This window comes from Lycorma delicatula, chromosome 1 (genome assembly GCF_047948215.1).
Source record: "Lycorma delicatula isolate Av1 chromosome 1, ASM4794821v1, whole genome shotgun sequence".
Classification (NCBI taxonomy): Eukaryota; Metazoa; Arthropoda; class Insecta; order Hemiptera; family Fulgoridae; genus Lycorma; species Lycorma delicatula.
This window is the reverse complement of record NC_134455.1, coordinates 253,311,611-253,329,280: the sequence shown is the minus strand read 5'-3', so window position 1 is coordinate 253,329,280 and position 17,670 is coordinate 253,311,611. Positions and strand designations below refer to the sequence as shown.

General features: G+C 31.1%; 1 protein-coding gene across 1 annotated transcript; it reads right to left on the bottom strand.

The window, feature by feature from the left end:
* Positions 1-9,794: 9,794 nt before the first annotated feature.
* Positions 9,795-17,410, bottom strand: LOC142318288 (uncharacterized). The gene is made up of 2 exons (XM_075354862.1): positions 17,043-17,410; positions 9,795-10,261 (listed from the first exon to the last, which is right to left on the bottom strand). Exons 1-2 carry the CDS (start codon positions 17,404-17,406, stop codon positions 9,945-9,947), a joined length of 681 nt encoding a protein of 226 aa, XP_075210977.1. The 5' UTR covers positions 17,407-17,410; the 3' UTR covers positions 9,795-9,944.
* Between the last annotated feature and the right edge of the window lie 260 nt (positions 17,411-17,670).

Genomic DNA, 17,670 nt, shown 5'->3' with positions numbered 1-17,670 from the left:
TTCAAATCATACAGACAATTTTTGTTACGTATGTGGTAAATTTTCCGCCTAAATCTCAAATAAAGACTATTTCTGAATTTATAAAAAGAGCTTATAAATTTTATTTTGATTGTGCACTGTGGGATAAAGATAAAATTTGCATATTTTGCTCAGTAACAACTCTAACTGAATGTTTGATGGGGAAACGATGAGCCTTGCCATTTGTTATACCGATGGTTTGGCGTGAACCTAAGGACCACTTCGCCGACTGTTACTTTTATCTGAAAAATATATTTGGATTTTCATTCAAATGTAGAATGTTCATAAAATATGCAGATCTATCCTCAGCTGTAAAGCCGGTACCACACGGAGAGGATTTACCTGCACCTGTACCATCGAATCCGAAATTGCTAGAAGAACAATCTAAAAATGAAGCAGGTAATACAGAGAATGTTGAAGAATTTCTTCCTGTATCTGATTTGAAATTTCCTCATGTAATTCAACAACATGAACTTAATGACTTAATCCGCGATTTAAAGTTATCAAAGCAGCAAGCTGAACTTCTGGTGTCTAGACTGCAATAGTGAAATCTTTTAGTGGAAAAAGCAAAAGTTATTACATTTAGAAACAAAATAAAACTATTTCAACTTATCTTAGTATAAAAAATTCATTGTGAGTTTGTTCTGATATCGATGGCCTTATGAAAGAGCTGGAATTCAGCATATTCCTGAAGAATGGAGTCTTTTTATTGACTCTTCTGAGGTTAGCAAGAAAGTAGTTTTATTGCACAACGGTAACAAACAACCATCCATCCATTAGCTCATGCAGTCGGTATGAATGAAACGTTTGAAACTATGGCATCAATAATATAAAAAAGAGCGTATGTGGCAATTTTGCAGCGATCTGAAAATTGTTTCGTTACTTCTCGGATTACACGGTGGGTTAACGAAATATTGTTTTTTTGTTTGTCTCTGGGATAGGCGTGATAGATAATGTCTGACCATGGAGAATCGGTACCAAGGAAGGTGGAATTCTGGAATGATGAGCGACTGTTGATGGTTTTTGTTTAGAGAAACTAATCAAACATTATACAACCAAAAACGTTTGTCAACATATTTAAAAAGTTAAATTTAAGAAAATTCTAACGATTTAAACATTTAACAACTGTTATTTTAAAGATATTTCCAGTGACTTAGACATTTAGAAACTATTATTTTATTATTTTAAAATTGTATAAATGAATTTCAATTTATCGGTGTTTGTGAATAAATAAAAATTTGATTTAAACAAATTTTAAATGAATACACATAAATAATATTTATTAAAAATATTGATTTCACATCGATTATGCATTTATTTTTAAATAAATCGTATGTCTAAATCATATGTATCTAAAAAAATATGATGTTTTACATAAATTCTGATAACAACTTTGAATTCTCAGCATTCCAAAATTAGTTAAAATCACCTCGTACGATTTCAAATGCATGAAATGTTTTTTTTTTTTTTTTTGTTGACTAGTGTAATTAATATTTACGAATTTATTAATTAATAATAAAAATAAATAACCAGTGCAAAATTTATTTTCTGTTTACAAAGTTTGTCTTACTGCTATCACAATATATTTAAATCCGCATTTATTTTTTTATTATTATTAATTTTATGGCTAAACAATTTATCCATTTCAAGCACCAGTAATTTTTTTAGAATGAATGTAATACGAGAATGTTTTATTTCCTGTATTAAAAAGAGCGTTACGTACAACTATATTTTCTTTCGCGCTGCTCTAATTTTGAATAGGTTGTCAACTGGTGGTTCATGAGGTGATGCTTTGCCATGCATATATTAAGATATATATTACTTTTCTAAATATTGTCTTTTTTATGTCTGTACATTCTGAAATGAACATATTATTTGGAATATTTTTAAATGATTTGCTTAAACTTATTATATTATCAGTAATATTTGGCAATTCAGCTTTATTTATAATATAGAATTTCGGCTTCTTCAAACTATATTTATGTAATATGTCTGTGGACTTAAGTACAGATAATCGCAATTATAAGACACTACTTTGTACATATATCGTATATATTTTTAACACTTGTTTTACTGATTGATTACCAGGAAGCTATTTAGAAAATTTATTGAATTCAGTGATTGAAAATATTTTTTAATGAATTATTTTATTTGTTTTTCGTTTCAGCAAATTAATAAAATAGTTGTAAGTAATAGTCACTTATTTGATTAATTTTTTTGATTTTTTAAAAATAATTGGGTATGTATGGTTTATTTATTACTTAATACAAATTATCCATTCACCATCCTACATAAGAAATTCCATGTATACAACCGATATAAACATCAGTATTGAATCATTTTGTTTTTAATCATTTACAGCGAATTATAAAACATTTTAAAAAGGATAACTTATTCGTAAAATAAACTTATGTTTGTATATGGTAAATAATACTAACCGAATAATTCTGTTCAATGCATTATATTTTTTTCTTTGTTCTTCTTTGATAGTATAATTGAAACACAATAAAATATATGACATGGCAAGCAAGACCTGCTGAATAGATTGGCAAGAGAAGTGTGTCGTATGAAACTCGGTCATGCAAATATGTATACAAACTAGTAAGCCTATACAACACAGAGTACCTATAGATCGGCTCAATAATAGCCTACTTAAAAGCATGATGATACCATTGAACATCATGCTGGATGCACCTTACAATTCTATCGTATTGAGGTTTAACGTTAAACTTTCTTGATAACTTATGTAATAGAATATATTATTGATGATAATAATTAAATCGATAATTAAATTTAATTGTTATTAGTAAGAATTATTATTATTGTCTCTAATTGCTGTGAGAAAATTTCAAAATTAAATAATCTAAATTCTTGATCGAATAAAATGCAGTGAAGAAATTTTTCAATATATTCACAATGCATATTTTATTTTATTAACGTTTTCTTTAATATTTCAAGAGGAAATAAACTATGCTATTAGCAGTTTTAGAGATATTAGAATAAATTGTACAAATATTTAAAGAAATTAGCTATAAACTCTGAAAAAATTATTTTTTCAAACCATTAGAAAAATAATATATGTTTAAATATTGCTGCAGGTATCCCTTTCTTTAAACTCTGATGTTTATGTATATGTTCTCGCTTTCTATTAGTTCAATGTTTGCAGAAGAAGTAAAATCGCAAATAGAGGCTATATATATAAAACAGGGCGTCACAAAGTGTTTCACATTAAGTTAAAATTGTTAATTTAAAACTATTTAATAAAAACTTGATTCTGTTTTTAAATATTTGAAAACATTTTTTAAATATATTGTTGTGTTATATTTGTTAAATATGCTGTTTTTCGGTTGCTTTTCTAGGTGTCCAATAAGCATTCAATAAGGCTTGGCTGCCTAGATCTCAGTAGAAACTAAATATATGTCTACTTGAACCATTCTACTTAATATTACACATTTTCTTGGACGGATGCTTTCTCAGATTTATTATAAGAAGGGAACCCTCCGGGTAGGTCAAGTGGTAAACTCGTTATCGCAAACCAGCTGATTTCGCAGTCATGAGTTCTAAGTTTCAAATCCTGATAAAGGCAGTTAGTTAGTTTTATAGAGATTGGAATACTAGATCGTGGATACCAGTGTTCTTTGGTGGTAGGGTTTCAGTTAACCACACATCTCAGAAATGGTCGATCTGAGACTGTACAAGACTATACTTCATTTACATTCATATACATCATCCTTATTCATTTTCTGAAGTAATACCTTAAGGTTGTTCCTAAAACTAAACAGAAAAAAGAAGAGAATTATAAGAAGTAGTTATCAGAATTCTTTGGCATCTTTTCGATTGTTCCCAAAGGCTCATTGTTAGGGCCTATTCTCTACTCCATCTTCACTGCGGACCCTCCGGTTACAGATGATACCATTACTGTTTGCCGATGACACGACAATCATCTGTTGATGATGATCCAACTCAAGCCTCAGTTAAGTTACAATCAGGGTTGGACCATCTAGCCGGGCAGTTAAGGAAATGAAAAATACAGGTCAAGCGAAGTCGATTCGTATAGCATTCGCGATGAGAAGAGTGACTCTCACGGAATGCGTTTTGATGGAGTTTACATCCCGCGAACTGAGTGTATGGAATTTAGCTGTTCACCTATATCGTCATTTAACCTGGAAAATTCATGTTAAAGAAAAACGGAAGTAGCTACATATCAAATTTAAGGAGCTATACTGGTTATTATGCAGGATATCGCAATTATCAGTATCTAACAAGTTACTATTCTACAAAGTGATTCTAAAACCGATTTCGACATATAGAATCCAGCTCTGGGATACGGCAATTACTTGCAACATAGAGACTGCTTCCAGAATAAATTTGCGAGCTGTATAACACAGGCGCCCTGATTCCACGGAATATCGAAATCCACCAGTACTTAAAGATTTCCCGTGTGTTCGGAAAAAAGTCAATCGATTCACCACCAAGTTCAAAAAAGATTTAATAACCACGTGAACTATCTAACAGTTAACCTCTTGGGCAATCAATAAGCAGCTGAGACATCGTGAAGTGTAGACGAGTCTGCGACAACTCGCTTTCAGTTTTCTGGTTTTTTTTCGTTCTTATCACCGTTTTCTTGCTTTTTGCTCGTTTCCTGCGTTTATGTTGTGTCAGTTTATTTTTACGTTTTCCGTGTTATTTATATCTTATTTTTGAAGCCTTCTTAGGTTCCCTAAGCTATGCATGCCTTAGCAACGGTGAGCTAAGGCGTTTATTTTTTTCTTATTGGACTGGTTTTGGCCCAAAACCAGTCCAATATAAAAAATATCGTTGATCATTTTCTGACCCATTTTGAATCGTTTTAGAAGCTTGGGACTCGATTTTTAACGATTTCATTAGCCCAGAATTCGTGCTTAGCTACCGTAGGCTAACTACGGTTTTCAGAAATTTTCCGCCAACTTAGTGCATTTGTGTGGTTTTGGACGGTATTTTTAGCTATTTTATTACTTTCATAATTACTCTTATCGTTTTTTGGTACTTTTCGCTTGATTTTTTTCGAAACTTAGTGGAAGGAAGGATTTGTTTACATCAACTGTTCGCTGTTTGTTTGTTTGGCCTCAGAACAATTTCCGATTTTCTGATTTTTCTTGTGCGCTTTGGACACAGTTTGTCCTGTACTACTGGTTATTATTTTATTTTACAATTTTTCTGTTGTTTTAGGGACCTCTTTCCTGATAATTGCATTTTTTTATGCTTTAAAAACTTCTGTTTATTTATTTTGTATTTTTTTGTTTTGAGATGTCTGGTCTGGGAAAAGTTGTTCTGGCGGTGAACGTACTCGACTCCTGACCGGGGGGGGGGGGGGGAGTGGAATATCTACTCGGGATAAAAAGTTCAAGAGTGGATATTTACGTGGCAGTAAATCTACATCGACTGGGGAAACGGTTGTTCAAGACAGGATGACCTCTAGGATGGGTCTACGGAGTAGCAGGCGCGGAGTGGTGATCGCAGAGTCTGCAGTCAATAGTTTAGTTTATCGGAGGTTGAAGACGGTAGTGATTGACCACAGATTGAGCACTGTTAACGCACGACCGGTTGAAGAGTCTTCGTCGAAACGGCGGTTTAGTGACTTTGCCACGGAGAAAGAGGACTCGAAGAAGTTGCAAGCTGGTGCCAGAGGCTCCAAGCCACCTACAGAGAGTGTCTTGGAATAGGTAGCTAACCAGGGAGGCGACGTGTCGGCTGAAATGGAGGTCGGTGATGGAAGTGCAAGTTTGGAAGAGGAGGAGGAGAAGGAACAGTTCTTTTTGTTCCGCCGAATACGATTTCGATTTATCATGATAAGATTACTTTGGTTCATTATTGAATTACAATCTGAGGTTCGTCGGAACCCTAATACAGATTCACAGATTAAGTGGTGTTCGGCCGAACTGTGTGCTTCCGCTTTGCACATTAAGAAATTTAAGGTTATTTGGGATGATGCTGAACTGATACGAATGATATGGCCTCGTATGTGAAGGTGATAACATGGGCGGTGTCTGCGCAGACTCCACCGAAAAAAGGTGACCTGCTTCATGTTCTGGATAGGTCCATGTCTGATGTGGAAGTGGTTGAGGCAGTGATAAACCCTGGCCGAATGGGGGGCATGAAAAAACTTGTACGTGTGGTGGATCTTTCGATGGCCCCTACTTGCCGTTTTATAGACTTATCGGAGCCTCATCCTCAGGATTATGTGTCATGGCGATCTGGACTCCAGCCGGGGAATGTGTTGGAGGATACCTCCCGCATTCTAGGGAGGATAGCCGGTCCCTTTGATGATCGACGGTTTAGTTTGTTTTATGATTCATCGAAGAATGCCCATGCAACAATGGTGTTGTTTCTAGCATCCCCGTGACGGATAATTGACAAGACCTCACATCCGCTGTTTTTCCTGCCAGGAAGCCGGATTGGCTCATGACTGGAACGAATGGAATTGTTTTTTTTTTGGACGAATTTGGACGAGTGGTTTTGTTCCAGGTCTTTGGTGATAAGCAAGGGAAGGTAGCCATTCAGGGAAGGTAGCAAGGGAAGGTGATAAGCAAGGAAAGGGAGTGGAATGCCATTCACGGCATTCCACTCCGGAGGTTGTTGACGGCGGTACTGTTGTGGTTAAGGCGACTGGGTGCTCTTATGCAGTGTTACAAAAGACAGTAAAAGAAACAATTACGACGGAAGAAGTGGGTAATGTGCTATCGGTGAAACAGGGGCCCGCAGGAGATTTGCGAATTCGGGTTGAGGGCGCTGATAAGACGGTTTCGCTGAAGGCGGCTCTTCAGGATAAAGCTAAGGATCTGCATGTCGACATAAAGACGAGGGGCGGTCGCAGGTCGGTAGTTCACCTACAGGATATAGAATATACCACGACTGAAATGGAGATTACTGAGACCATACGAAGAGTGGTTGCCGAGTCGGTCGAGTTTTGGATGTCTTCGGTTCGTTCTGCTTATGGGGCAACGCAGAACGTCACCGTTGTGACTACCTACGGTGTTGCAAGGAAACTGATTGAACACCGGGTTAACGTCGGCTGAGTGAATTGTCGGGCCTCCATGAGAGATCCTGATGAAAAATGTTATCGCTGTTGAGGACCACATGTCCTCGACCTTTCGTGGGACTGATCACTCGGTGTTTTGTAATAATTGCGGGCCACTTGTGGGAACCCGCGGGTATGCGTTATTTTTGGGAAGACGGATCACCGGATGGATGAATGTGCTGTCACGAGTGAGTTGATGTTCTGGTGTTTACAGGCTTTGTGGAAGGTGACTGTTGCCCAGTGTCTGACTTTTCAGTTTCTCCTACGTGGGGTGTTCCGGTTTACTGCAGTACAATGAATGATGGGATAGCAATGGGGTGCTGCACAGACCCTTGTTGAGTCGGCGTCTGTCCACGCTTGTGTGGGTGGCCGTCGATGATGAATCACGGGGACTCTGGTACCCCGGAGCTGATATGACCGATTCCCGACAGGTGCAACCTGTAGGTCACGTTTGTTAGAGGCAGGCGCTTGAAAGACTGAGTTCCGCTTTCCAGGTTGGGCTTTGTCGGACATGATGGCTTTGCACTAGGGTTAGAGGCAGGGTAAGGAAATTAAAATCCTATCGGCGGGCCTGCCTGTCATGCCGAACTTACAGCCGGTAGGCGGGTAGGTTCGTTGGGTAATGGACACCCCCCGTGCTGTGTTTATGCTTGACGTTGATCCAGCCTGGGGTTGGAGATGAAAAAACCTCTTGGGCCATGGCGAAAATGTTAGGCGGTTAAAAAGCCAACATGTATTGGACGTAGGAACCTGATAATGATATTTAGGACCGGGGTTCTCTTCTTGAGTTGTACATCATGTAAGTATTTCTGTTTATCTTCATGTGTGTAGTTATTTAAATTTTGGTGTTTTTTGTTATTGTATTATTTTTCGTATACCTTTTGATTTTATTCGTATTGCTGAACTTTATGATTTCTAATACTTGTTAATTAAGGTGTTTTGAGGAAACTCCTATGTACTTACTTACTTTGATGAAATTTCTTTATGGTTGCTAACCTTCGAAACCGATTGTAAACATGATTTCAGATACAAAATATATATTACTGCTGAAATAAACTGTATGAAATCAAGTATCAGTAAGCATGAAATAAAACAAAAAAACTGCTTAATTTATCAAAACTACTACAATACACAAATAATTATGAAATAAAGTAAGAAAATTTAATCCCAACTTACCAGTTCGATGTGGAAATGTGTATAAATTAAATTTCCATAATTCTGTTCTTTTTCGTTTTGATAAGTATTGACCTGTAATTCTACTGTTTTAAACATTTTGAATGCCATGGAAGAATATCTTATTATCCAGTTTACAAACTTTTCCGAGTCGCGGGGCCCTTTTTTAATTAAAATCTTTAGCGCCCTGCCCTAGTAATAGTATGATTGCTCGTAAGTAAGAGATAAATAAATAAAACTCTTGTATTTTTGTTTTTGTCTTACATTATTAACATTAAAGTAATAATATAAATGTCTTGGTTCAATTAATTATGAAACTTTTACAATATTTCGTGGCGCCCCTGTGGAGGGGCCGCGGCTCCCCGAGGTGCCGCGGCGCACAGTTTGAGAATCACTGGTATCATCAAAACATTCGGAAAATACACAATTCAGATGAAAATTGTAAAATGTTGTCAATCAAACAAAAAAATAAATTTCATATTATTAAAAATGCTTCATATAAAAACAAAGATAATGAATACCACTTACAAATGAAATTTCTCAGATTTTTGGTTGTAGGATAGTAGATATTTAGATTTATTGGTTCAATGTTTTTTTGAGCTCTTCAGCTTACGGAATTGTTTCCTTTGAGATTAAGTCTATCTTCCATTTATTAAAATATTGTAATAGTAGCATTGCATATACTTGGAGAATTTACAATGTAAGTTTTATGCAAAACTGATATTCAATTTCCTTTTTTATAACTGTTTAACGGTTTCTTATACATCTTTCTGAATTAAATCCCATAAATAAATTTTTTCGTGACAATTTTGAAGATTGGATACAGAATAATAAAAAACAAATTGTAATTATAAATTTTTCTTTAAAAATTATTACGTTTTAACATATGAATGATCTGGGAATATACACGTATTCGTAAAATGAATGGGATTATTGAAATGAATGGAATTGAATCAAGTAGAAGATATTTTGTAGATATTTCTTTGTTGTTGTTGCTGCAAAATGAGTATTATTATGTAAACTAATTTTGTGAAAGCCCGTTTGTTTGTACAATATGAATCCATTATTGTTTAATGATGAAGATTAATCATGAGAAGAAAGTAAAGTTTAATTTAACTACAATTTAAGTACATTGAAATCATTTAGGCCTTTTATTAAGACGTGTTCATGTTGAACATTTGTGTAATAAATAATGTTTATTTTCTCAGGGTTTTGGGTTTTATGAGCGCTTAAACATTCTTTAAAATTTAATAATAACTAGCAAAGCTATTATAATAAGATATAAAGTTTGTATATAATAATTTAAAAACAGTATTGTTTGGTTTTTAAGAAATATATTATCGTATATTTACGTAAACTAAAAATTTCATTTAAAAAAATAAATTATCATTAGTACTTAAATATTCTATGAAGTAACTGACAAAAATAAACCGATTCATACGTGTTTAAATAAATAGATAACTTAATATTAATAAATTATTGTTTTATGTTACATGAAAAATTTAGATAATCCTTATCACAATAAGTAAAAATAATGTACGGTAAATCTAATGAACAACGGATGTAAAAATAATTGTTATTTTTCGTTGTAATTTGTTGTAACCTCGTTTTTAGTCGATGAGTTCATTCGTTTAACGGATACTACAACAAAAATAAGGTTTTTTTTATTTAAAACATTTTATTTATATTCATGACGTTACTCAGAGCCAATTTGCTGGTTATTTGATAAATAAGCATTGAAAGCGAGTTCATGAGCTACGGGTAGACTACGCCCATGGTGATGGTGTCCACCACCAGCCGGTATACTGATCACTTCGTACGAACTTCCTCCTTTCTCATCACCAGACTTTTTGGAAGCCAAAAGGACGGACATCATCAGCGCTAACAAGCTTACCAACAGAGATTTGCCAGCCAGCATCCCTATACCGGCTAATGCCGCCGGAACCATCATCATACCGGCCATCATCGCTCCCATTACAAAACCATTGTTTCCCTTTTTCTTATCTGCTCTACCTAAAAAAGAAAAAATGGCTAAAGTGAGCGAAATCATTATTAGACTGGTGTATACGATACGTTTTTTGTAAAATATAAACTTATAAATCTTTAACAGTAAATAATTCTGTAAGGATTATATTATTGAAATTGCAAGACTTGATAATGTGTTACACGGATGTGAGTGACCGCTTATTTTGTTCCTGTTAGACACACGATTCAAGGATGAATACAAATTTTCTCCTAAAATGGGCTGGTAAAAATTTATAATTCGTTGTATTCTTTAAGTAATTATTAGATGATAAAATAATGAAAAAGTTCGTGTACTTGATAAAAGTTTACCGAATCCAACAAGTGCAGAATAAGAATTAAGTGTAGAAGCAATTATAAAATTCCATGCATTTTTTCTGTTTCATTCCAGATATTCAGTTCAGGAGCTTAAAAATCTTAATTCTTAAAAAAGATAAATATTTTGGTGATAATTGCTCTTTTGCAGCTATTTTTTTGAAGTAAGAATATGAATGTTATCCTGATTCAAACATGATTAATAAGCATTATAAAAGTATTTTTCATTAAATATTTATCAGTAATATTTTTCTATTATAATTTTTAATTTTCTAAGCATTTGGCACTGATGGTATTAATACATTTGTATAAATTAAATTTATACAATATTTTTCCACCTAACAAAAATTTATTTATTTTTTTATAAATACGTTCTTATTTTTTATTTGTTTTTTATGCTTCTGTAAATATTTTATTTTTTATTAGAATTTTTATTATTGATATCCAAATTTTTATTATTTTTAACATTATCAATTGCATTAACGAAATTATTTCTTAATTTATTTTTATTATCTGTTATCAATTTTAAATAAATTATTTTCTACGTCGATTATCGTGTTTTTGATAATTTTATTTTTGTTTATGGTTGGTCGGTTAAATTTAAACGTGAGTTTAATAATATTAATCTCTTCATTATTGAAATCAATGTCTGTAGTGTTTATTATATCTTCGCCACTAGTCATGGATACAGTCATGTATCCATGACTAGTTATATCTCTTGATTTTGTTATGTTTATTCTGATTATTTATTAAATTATTTATTTTATCATTCAATTTAATATAGTTAAATTCAACAATCTATTAATTTTAAGATCTATTATATTAGTAAGTTCGTAAAGGATTACATTACCCAATTCGAATATTAGGTATGCGTGTAATGCGTATAGTTCTACATTTAAGTTTTGTTTTTTGTTATATTTTAATTTAGTTTTTATTTTTAGCTATATTAATTGCTTTGGTTTTATTTTTGATTGTTATAATTAGGTATAATTTTATAATTTATACGTTTTTTATTAAATTTTATATTTGCTATTGCTTTGTATAATTTTATTTTAAATAAAAAAATCTCATTACCATTTTATGTTGTATATTGTTTAGATTTAATTTACTAAGCATTTGGCACCGTTGGTATTAATACAATTGTATAAATTATATTTCCACTTACCAACAATTTAATAAATTAATATTTAATAAATTATTGGTAAGTGGAAATTTATTTTATACAATTAAATATTTTTATCTGCGTAAATGTTTTTGGTGCTGGTAAAAAAAAGATTCCACTGTAGTTATACATAATGGAATTATACATACATAATTCAATTTTTATAAATATTGGAAGAAACAATTATTATTTTACTTTTAAAATGTTTTAACACAATCGTTTTATATTTCGTGGTAATAATACAGTCCGCTAAGATATTACTTTCATTATAAACAAATTTTTATCGGCAAAGAGGTGTTAATTAATTAAATGCTGGGTGATTCCTGAACATGTGCCTATTCCTTTTCCTACTAATTCGTAAACCGAAGTTAGATTCTTAATAATTACAATCAGTCGACGTTTAAATTAACCCTTTACATTTTAATCGGTAAAATCAAATTAACCCTGTATTGAATTAGCTTTTTTAATTGAGGTCAATTAAATTTAGAAACAACAAAATTATTTTTTTTCTTATACATCGCTTGTACATTCATCAAAAGCCGATATTAGAAGGTTATGCGGTGACTGGTGGTGGTGGTGACAAGACTATGCTGTGTTGATGAGGCATATCAATCCAAATATTTCCAAGCAAAGAAATCGATTTCTTTCCGTCTCAGAGAATACATGCTAACTTGTACACTACTTAAATTTTACGGTCAATGATGTCTTTAAATGATTATACAAATTAAAATTTTAAATGGATATATTGAATCTGCCGGTTTTAATAAACATTTTATAATTTTTATTAGTAAAATTTTAGATGATATAAGAACATATATGTTACAGGACAGGTGTCGCAGTGTTTATTTACCCACGCTAGGATGATGTACGAGAATTTATTTAAATATGTGATTGAAATGCCGCGTATATAAGTGGACACATTAACCTATTTTAATTCTAAGGTGTGCCTCAGATTAACGGTTTTTTTTTCTATTCTATTGTTTGGTAACATTATCTTTTATCAACTTAACATACAAGGATACCTCCTTTAAGCCCACTATTGTTTTATTTCATGGCCTACCACGTTGAGTATTTAATTGTGAAGAATTGTTTAAGTAGCTTTTTCATACAGTTCAGCATCAATATATCACCCATAAAAAAGAAGCAGAAAATAAAATGAAAGTTACTCTCTTCAGTGGGTATTGTAATTTTTAATGAAGTGAATCTCTTATATACCAAGGTGTAAATGAAATAAAAGTTATCAAAAAAACCTTTTCCTCATTTGTTTTTTTTTATTTACATTTTTTTAAATGGTTTTTTCTAATACTGCAATTAATTTATGTAAAAATAACTTCGTTTTTACTTCCACGTTTCGAGTGAATTGAATTATTAATATAGCAAACAATTCGATACCTAAATTAGTAAGGTTAATAATAAATTAATTAAACATTTTTAAACAAATCGGAAAGTACAGATTTACTACAATCTTTTTGAATTCTTACATCATTTTTTTTTTTAACCAAGACCGGGATTTACACATTAAACTAATATTTAATTTGAGAAGTATATCCATCGTTACAATTCAATTAATTTTGGATAAAAACATTTTGCAACCATGAGAATACGAGCAGAACTCAACAAGTGGCTTCGTTTTATTACCTAACCAAAGGCAATATACAATAATTTCAATATTTATCAGGATAATCTTGAATAACGACAGCCCTGAAAATTATTTTCATTAAAACATATTCCATATCATATTTTAGTCAAAACTTTTATAAAAATGAAGTAACCAAATTACTACCAATAATTAACAATACAAATTTCACTTGTCTTGAGTTTGTAATTTAATTTTATGAGAATAATTTTTTGAGCATTTTTAAAAATTTTAATTTAATTTCTTTTTATTCAGTCGAATCTAATTCGATTTAGTCGTTCTAGGATTGAGTTTACCGCTATTGATGGAATTGCTTATGAGTGAATTACATCTGATGATGATAGGATAATTCGTAATTGAGTCAAGAATGGAAATGCTATTCTCAACTGTTCTTTGTTGATGAATTAATATATTACTTTATTCTAGCTTTACTATTAATACATAAATAAAAAGTTATGCGTAACGGTTTTTAAAATAAAAATATAAAACTCGTCGAAAGGGATTCACAGAAATCTTATTTAAAAACTAGATTGACATTTCGATTTTCAAATAACCATTATCAATAGTTACTGAGAAAGTGGTATAAGTGTGTTTGAATATATACAGGTGTCCCGTAAGTTTCTATACATAGAAAAATAATAAAGGCTACTTGTCAGCATTAATATTTCCATGAAAGAAAGATAGTCCAATAATTCTGTCACGTCACATCCCAACTCCACCGTCACTTTACCGGTACCTTGAATCCTCATCTGTCTCATCCAGTAAAGTCTGTTCACAAATAGATCTCTCATTACTCCAATAACGTAAGTTTTCCCATTTAACCTCTCCATTAACATAAAACATTGTTTCATCAATTTTTTCCTATGTATGGAAGAATTTGGAACAAATTTATATATATATATATATATATATTTTAATATATATATATATATAAGGAATAATAATAACAAAAATTTGACAACTGAGCAGTACTTATGGAACGTTATAAAAGGAGTAATTGTAACAGTATCTTTAAAGACGAAAACATGAATAAAAAATTATTCAAGTATTTTTATATTGTTTTCTCATTTTCTACTGAAGTTGATTGCTTAACAATCGAAATGATCTTCTGTATAAAGATTTAAAGTAAAATGTCCATATGTAAATGAGCATTAAATTTTTTTTTGTTTTTCAATTTATAACGTACACAGACATATACTGTTTATAAGATTTAAACATACAAACAAGTAGACTGAATAAACCATCTAACAAAAATCAAGCGTTTAAATGTGTATATTTTTAAGGTATACTTTGAATTAGACATGAACGTTGAGTTCTAGATGCACAATTTTAATTTCTGTTTTTACTCTAACATATTTCTGAAATCTAAATTATTGCGTGCAAATATATACCTTAATTTCCTAAATTTAGATTTTATGTTTACTCGTAAATATAACGTCTTACAGGAAAATATATCTAATTTTAATTAACGTTTTCATAACATATTGAAATATAAGTTTTTAATTAAAAAAACAGCTATTGTAAGATTTTTTAAATTGGTTTTATCTACTAGGCATTTTCATTCAGCAGTACCCGAAACTGAGTGCAATGTAACCAAATCATTATCCACCTTGATCCAAGACAAATTTGATTTGTCTCCCAAGAAAACCCCATCGGTTGCTTGTTATTGTTGACAGCTTCAGTCCTACGTTCGAGAGTGATTTGTACGTCACATTAAATTTCTTAGGACCATTATATATATATGACAAATAAATAAACTCACCGATCGATAACAATACCAAATCTCTTTAACACAAACACTTACAAAATTTTAATCTGTTTTGTTAATAAACATTTTGAAATATTTAATTATGTTTTTGTTCAGCCTGATGATGAATATTTTCTACAGAACGGAATTGTTAAACGGAATCCTTTCTACTAAACGGAATCTTAAACCGTTTCTGTCATGTTATTCAACTATAATTATTTACTACTATATTTATTTTGTTTTCTGTTGCTAATATGTAGTTAAAGTGTTAAAGAAATCTTTATTTTTCTTGCAGATGAAAATAAATATTTATTAAAAGCAAATGTTTTTCATAATATAAAGATTTGTATAATTTCTAAATGAATTATATATTTTACTCGATTCAGATCTTAATCTAAGTAGTAATAAAATTGTTAATTTAGTCATATCTTTGCTTAATTGTTAACGAACATTTAAATCTGCTCATGCTAACAAAACAGGAGGAAATAAAATAACTAAATTATGGACTACATATATTCTTTTTTACTTGCTAGGAAAAAAGATAATCTAGGAAAGCTAGATAAGCTAGGAAAAAAGATGTCTTACCTAGAGGTAAGGTATTGTGATAGAGAAAAATTTTGGTTTTCAGATTTCAACGGAAATATACTTTTGGACCATCCCTGAATCCATTTTAACTAGTTTCGGCATGATATTTGTTCGTACATATGTATCTCGCATAACTCAAAAACGATTAGCCATAGGATATTGAAATTTTGGGTTTAGGACAGTTGTAACATCTAGTTGTGCACCTCCTTTTAAGGTTACAATCGACTGAACCAAAAGTGTCCAGTAAAGCCTAAGTCCAAAAATATTTGGATATTGGACTTTTTCTTAACTACAGTAATAAGTCCTCATTGAGAGCTTTTCAACGATATATCATAAGTGGTACTTATTGTCACTTGCTTTAGAGTTATAGCCAAATAAAAGTTTAATTAATAAAATATCTGGATCTTACAAGGAGAGGCAAATCAGTTTGAATCAGATTTCATCTCTTTTTTATTTTTATTTAAGTGTATTGATTTATTAATAATTATTAACCGCTGATAGTAAAAATATTTTTACAATAAATAATTATTCAATAATAGCAATAAAAAAAAATGTCAGAAGTTATTAATGAAATAAAAGATTATGTACTTTTCATTTAAAAAAAATATGTATATGTATTTATTTTCGGGACGGTGGTCCCGAATGTTAAACAAAAAAAAAAAAAAAATAATGTAATAATGCTGCCGTAATAGAACAGAAATGTACGTGTTATAATATTAAACAAGCGTGTTAATACTCTTAAAATTAAGCCATTTATTATTAAAAATAGTTTGTAAGTGATTATATATAAACCCAAAAGAGAATTTATTATTTGTAATATTATACCTGATTTTAAAAACGGTTATTAAATAAATATACTGCATTTTGAACTGAAAATAACAACTTTCAGTTGTTTGTTAATATTAAACCTAACATTTTATTTACAAAATTTTTTTTAGTAAATCATTTATTTATAATAAAACTTTTATTAATAGTTTTATTTTTATTTCAATATTTATACGAAGAAAAATATAACTTTAAAGGTGTTTTTCTATTAATTTATAAATCTGTATTTTTAAATTATGTTTTAGACAATTAAAAACCACGTTGATAATTAAACTGTTATTAATCAGATATTAATTTTAATGCAAATTACAGTTCCAAACTTCGATGTTACAGATTAATTATCTTGAACATTACGTCCGAGTACATGTTAGTATTTAAAGAAATCATGTTATCAAATAATTTTTCACTATTGGAAATATTAAGACTTGAAACATATTAAGACTGGAAAAAATAATTATACATACTATTATAATTGTCCATATAAAAAAAAAATATATCTTACTTTCTTCTGTTGAATGCCAGTAATCAGTAGTAGCATGTGGAAATCGTATTTGTATCGATCTACCGGAGAGAAATTTCGAAAACGCTGATTCAAGAAGCAAATCTAATGTTTTTTCTTGTAATTTAATATCTTTAGGCAGATACTTTTCTAAATCCGTTTCAGACAGAATCCTTCTCGGATTGCTGGAATTCCGTTGATTTTTTACTAATGATATCATATCTCCAGGAAATATTATCGTATCGTCCGATTTAACTAGATTGTCTAAAGCCAGTAACGAACGCTGTTTGAAACATAAATTTAGAGTTGCAATATTCAAACAATGTTTCCACGACTTTGATACAACATTTACATGACTGTCCTTCATATCTGCCGACTGACAAAATAAAACTAATAATGAAAAACAAAGTATACACCACTTGTAAGTAGCCATGTTCGGAGAGGAATATGATTGATGTTAAACAATTCCTAGTCTTTATATCTGATGTGATTATTGGAGTATGAATCATGTCATACTTATTTTAGTCGGCTACTCTTCGTTTAGTTTTTCATAGATATTATCGTTCCGTAGGAATTTTTCCAAATGTACTTGTGCGGTCGGAGTCGTTCATGCCTGTCAAGGGAGACGGAC